The sequence below is a fragment of the Anarrhichthys ocellatus genome, unplaced genomic scaffold (assembly GCF_004355925.1).
Source record: "Anarrhichthys ocellatus isolate YVR2014 unplaced genomic scaffold, GSC_Weel_1.0 scaffold43, whole genome shotgun sequence".
In the NCBI taxonomy this organism is placed as follows: Eukaryota; Metazoa; Chordata; class Actinopteri; order Perciformes; family Anarhichadidae; genus Anarrhichthys; species Anarrhichthys ocellatus.
This window is the reverse complement of record NW_022280073.1, coordinates 1,509,923-1,515,395: the sequence shown is the minus strand read 5'-3', so window position 1 is coordinate 1,515,395 and position 5,473 is coordinate 1,509,923. Positions and strand designations below refer to the sequence as shown.

Below are 5,473 nucleotides of genomic sequence, written 5' to 3'. Positions count from 1 at the left end.
TCTCTCTCTCTCTCTCTCTCTCTCTCTCTCTCTCTCTCTCTGTCTCATGCACACTCTGTCTATGATACACATTAAAGAGACCGAGGCTCTGTGTCGCCCCGGCTGGAGCCTCAAAGGGGCACAGAGAGCCAAGCAAAGACACGGATACAGAGACTCCAGTTTAAACTGTATGTACACAACCTACTGTAGACCCTTCTCTGTACTCTGACATGCCTATGGGAGGACTGAGGGATCCTGGTCAACTACAATCAGTGGGGTGTGAGGGTTTGGGAAAGCCTTCAGGTTGAGTCTTTCTTGGGGTTTGGCGGGTTTTGATAAAAAGCTGGAGAATTTGGCTCCTGTGCCCATCCTTGATGTCCTCAGTGCATGTTGAAGGCATGTCGTCTTCATCGTCAGCTCGTCATTCTTCATCGTCAGTCTGCTCCATAGTGGACAGTTCGGGGCATGTGGAGTCCCTCAAAAGAAGCACTGTGAGGAGACGGAGGGAGGGAGGCAGTCAGGTTAGAACAGCAGGTGCTAATGTGTCGGTCGTTATTATCACATGATGACACGATATAGATGAGGCATCGCATGTACAAACATTGACACACAAAACAACAACAACAACGTGGCATATTTGTTATTACATTCATCTGTTGAATACATCAAAAGTTTTCAGTTGAAATAATTGAAAATATCAACATGTGTTATGAATAATTGTGTTCCAATTGACTGATTTCTCAAGATCTGTTATGGTCCCAGTCTGGGTTTATGTGCACAACATGCTTTATACAAAGTGATTCATTCTGAAAATCTACTGAGTGAGACTGCTGATGAATAAACAAAACAACTGGATCCCGGACAAATAAAGGTACATTTGTAACATTTATGCGCATAAAAATCGAATTGAACCATAACACAGTCATTTCCAAGCATTTGCAACATTAGTGGCCTAATATAATCAGGGACTTTAAAGGGAGAGATACCATGGGATAAAGCGTATGGAATAATCTCTGACATGGATATGTCTGCACAACTAATCAAATATTTAAGCAATTATGATTTGAGCTTCCCCACAATGAAATGAACATGATCGACTGCGATAATAGCGTTTTAAAATGCTTCACTCACAGAAACTCTGCATATCAACTCAAGCACTTCTTAAACTAGCAGCCAGCCACCAGGGGGCGATACAGATGTTTTGGCTTCGCTTATGAGGAGCTGTGATGCCACTGCACACTCAGCCTGCAGCGTAGAAGACTAATATACTGAATACAACTACCTTTAGCTTTATGATCCATAAACCTCTCTCATCTTTCTAATGATGCTAACACCACGAGGTAGTCTCAAGATAACAAGATTAGAAATATATGTATCAGGGTTCTCCTGACTCATAGAAAGCCTTTCTTAAGATCAGTCACTGATGGATGTTCCACAACATGCCTACAGAGTGAGAGGTGACGTTCCTTCTGGAGCTTCCAGTCGATAAACTAAAGAAATGCTTGTTTTCTTCGGGAGACGGCAAACCTCTAAATGTTTTCATCTTTAGTGAAGAGTTTAGATTTTAAGACAATGCTGAGGTTCTTTACAAGACTGCCAAAGACAGCACTTCAGAAATTGCCAAAATCCTACACACGGGGGCTTTAAAAAAATAAGAAGCTGCGTCAGCAACTGCTCCAAAATAAGAGGCCACCTCCTACAAAGTCTCTCATGTCCGTCCATGAACTACAAATAGTCACAAAGCCAGTGACATGGTGGATGACCCTCTCCCACATGCTGCGGTGCACGCAGCCTCTGAATAGCTTCCCTCCTGCCTGGAACAACACCAGAGGACTCTCAGGAACTCTCACCTCGATGAACTGTGTTACACTTTGCAGGTTTTAAACAAAGAAAAGAAAGAAGAGGTGTGAAGATGGCGAGTGTGAAGCCTTACAGGTTGTGTTGAAGCTCTCAGGTATTAGAACTGTCCGGCACTGCTGGGGTCGCACTGCAACAGGCGGACGATGGAGGGGTCGCTCTTGGCCCCTTTGATGAACTCCTCCAGAGACAGCTTACCTGAAACACACAACCCCAACAAATCAATGACAGATTTGATAACAGATGATTGTTCTCACAACCTCTATCGTTGCATCCTAACGATGTTCCACTTCTCGCCAACGGGTGGCGGTGTTGAGGCGGCTCCTCTCTCTCGCCCCAGTGAAAAGACTGGGTCTGCTGTCACTTTCTCTCTCTCTTTTTCTCTCCCTCTCCCTTTCTCTCGCCCTCTCTGCTCTTGTGCTACATCTTCTCCTCCTTCCCAGCACACTAATTCATCACCCCCGTCCATCTCTCTCCGTCATTCCTCCCATCTCAGGATCACCACTGGAGTGTTGTTGCTCTATGAATGGGCCCTCTGGGTGTCTGGGTGTCTACAGTACATTTGCGTATGACTAATATTGCTGGTGGTACGTGAGCTCTGCTGTCGATGGACTGCTGCTCTAGGCTGGAGGGCTCTACAAGTGGCTCTGTGACAATAATGACAGCTAACCAGGTGGCAGTGACAAGCTGTTCAATACATTTGCAACTAAAATGCCTGCTGTGTACCATTTCACTAAAACCAATAAATCCGTTTAATAGACCAAATTATATAATTTTCCTTTATTATAATATTGATGTTTTGGTAGAAGCAGCAAAAGGGAATTAAAAAAGCTTTGTATGTATCCAAGCATCTTCAAATACCTGCTGGTGTTTTCAGCCCAGCTTGATGTTTTGGAGTTACAGTTTTCTTGACTCAGAATGGAGTTGAAGCCCCCCCCACATGAAACAGCAGCGGACGCGCTGAGCCTACCGTCTCTGTTGGTGTCCATCTGCCGGAAGATCTTCTCCGTCCTCTTCTCGGGTGTCGACTCGTCCTCAGGCATCTTCATCACAGAGGACACCATCTTATAGATCGCCTACGGAGGGGACACAAGGGAGGACGCATCATCAACGACTGATCAGTGCATCTCTGAGCGGTTTATATTCTACACCAGCTGTAGCCTCTATCTGACTGGCTGTAACCACAGAGGTCATTCTCTATATTTGAATGCTGTATGTTGAACTCAAGGCTAGAGTGGATGAACCTCACTGGGGTCTAAGGAGGGAGATTCACGTGAACCTTTTCATCTTTAAAGCTATTCTTTAGAAACTCTTTCATTGCATCTGTAAAGAGCTTCTAACAGCTGATAATCAAGACCTGTTTAGATGGATGGTTTCTGAAAACCTACTTCTTACTCAGCAATGGTAGTCATACAGGAGCACACTGTTCTTCCACAGTTAGTTATTACTTCACATATGAGAGGTTCTGTATTTCATCTCGTCTGTGCTCTTACAACTGTTTTCAAGTGGTCTCAGTGGAAAAAGAGATGTCACCTACTTCCGTGCAATAATCCTGATTTAGCCAAATCTGATCAAAGCAGACCCACACACAGTGAGCTATGAAGCACATTGGCTCATACTAGACTCTCATAGATAGATAACAGCCGTATAAAGACGTTTAAGATAAACTTACACTTCTAAATGCTGCCGTCATGAATAATGGAAGAGTTTTAAACAGTCACGCCTCTCAGATCCTCTCTTAGTGTGCTGCTCTCATTACAGTGCTTCTATGCCAATCTCGGAACACATCGGCTATCGGTCTGACTGCTATTTAGCCTCGAGGGGCAACGGTCAGTGTTTGTGGGGTTCCGCTGTAGCCAGGGGACATCCAGATAACGGATACCTGGGCCAAGACTTCCTCTTCCCCGGGCCAGTCATTGTTTCCAGTCCAATAAGCAATTTGAGACGGGAGACTGGAGTTGGAGAGACAACGTCTATGAGCGGATTGTTTCACACGCAGTCAGTTTATTTTTTAGCGAATAAAAAAGCTAAATCATTACCAGACTCTCCATGCGCACCGTTTACCTGCTCAAACGTGATCGCTCAATACTACTCGGACTACAAGCGGAAACCAGAACACTTCTGGGACCAAACTCTTGTCCCGTTGTGTTCACATACAGATATCCGTTTATAGAGATTACTCGTATGCACACTATGACTGCATCAGGTCCAGACTAAGGATGCACTGATCCAACGCTTTCTCCCAACAACAAATATGTGCCGATGTAGAGTACTGATGCCGAGTACTGTCTTAGTATGTTTTATTTCCCAAGATTGTATAACCGGAGTGATAATACACATCTTGAATTTAACACCTAAGCTCATTTTTCCCACATGTAAGAAACCGCTGTGGGTTTCATCTGGATCATTCTCTGTGTTATGAGGTCAGGGATCACTCAGGCACTAAAAACTGAACCGACTGCCGACCATGACTTCATGAATGTGACTGATACCTGAAGAAGTGAAGTCTATGCTGTTAAAGAAAGAAGCTGTATCTAATATGGATCGGTCATAGCACCTCGTATCTGAGAGGTGCCTCCCTCTATAATATTTATAAAGACTAGATTTTGGTGGTTTAGGTGCGGTGGAGACGCACATACACAATCCCTCACACACTATTTATCAGTGTTGTGTCTCCCCTGCTCTCTGGAGCATCACAGTGTGTTTGGCAGTAAACAGTGAAATCACAGCCCACTCTCTCTGTCTCTAATAAGGAGGCGGGTTTGAGGGGAATGGGATCTGACATGTGAACAGAGGAGGGCTGATTGTGATTACGGTGCAGTGGGAGCTGTAAATAGGTGCCGGTTATGCCTCCTATTACACAGTAGCAGGGCTGCTCGGCTCTTGGGTCGGCGCGGAGCGGAGGAACCAGCAGCAGCCGCGGTTAATATACGTCTTCATTTCAGTTGTGATCTGGCTCTGTTATTAATCAAAACCCTTCAAACTGTTGGCAGCGTTTAGTACATTTAGCCAATATTACATGTTGGGGATTTAGCTGTTGGTCTAATCCAGAGCAACGCAGTGGAATGAGATTCAATTTCTAAATCCCCAAATTACAAGGAACCAATAAGAAGTGGAGCGATCTGCAGCTTAAAACCCTCTCAACATTCCCGACAGCTCGACCAAAGAGAGACGCTGGTATTCCTCTGTGCCATAGAGCTCCATCGTCGTCCACTAACCATTAAAAACACACCAGTGAGTCACACTGTTGCACTGGCTAACATGTTCCTTCATTAATGAACACACACACACACACACTCTAATAGTAAACCTACATACAGCGTCCTGCTGCCACCAGTACTCAGAGCATCAGATGTAAAGCCATTTTCACGAATTCAAAGTGGTTCCTTTGTTTAAGCTATATAACTGTGGACACTGATTCACAACACTATAGGAAGCAACCTAGTGGGGAGGATTTGTAAGTGCATTTAAAAACCATGACAACCAAGATGGCTGACGCTAGATCAGATGCAGAACTTCTCCTATGAATTATGTAGCCACTAAATTGGACACAATGCATCATATTTCAACTACAAATAATTACAATTTGAATATATATATATATATATATATATATATATATATATATATATATATA

The 5,473-nt window shown here is 44.1% G+C and overlaps 1 protein-coding gene across 5 annotated transcripts in view; it reads right to left on the bottom strand.

Annotated features, from left to right (window-relative positions):
- Positions 1-5,473, bottom strand: part of ncalda (neurocalcin delta a) — a 66,204-nt gene continuing 60,731 nt past the window's right edge. For all 5 annotated transcript variants that reach the window (XM_031868558.1, XM_031868557.1, XM_031868559.1 and 2 more), the window contains 3 exons: positions 2,807-2,912; positions 1,913-2,034; positions 1-468 (listed from right to left, as the gene is read on the bottom strand). In XM_031868558.1, the coding sequence (XP_031724418.1) occupies positions 1,937-2,034; positions 2,807-2,912 (204 nt within the window). In that variant the 3' untranslated portion in view covers positions 1-468; positions 1,913-1,936. The remainder of the gene's footprint in view (positions 469-1,912; positions 2,035-2,806; positions 2,913-5,473) is intronic.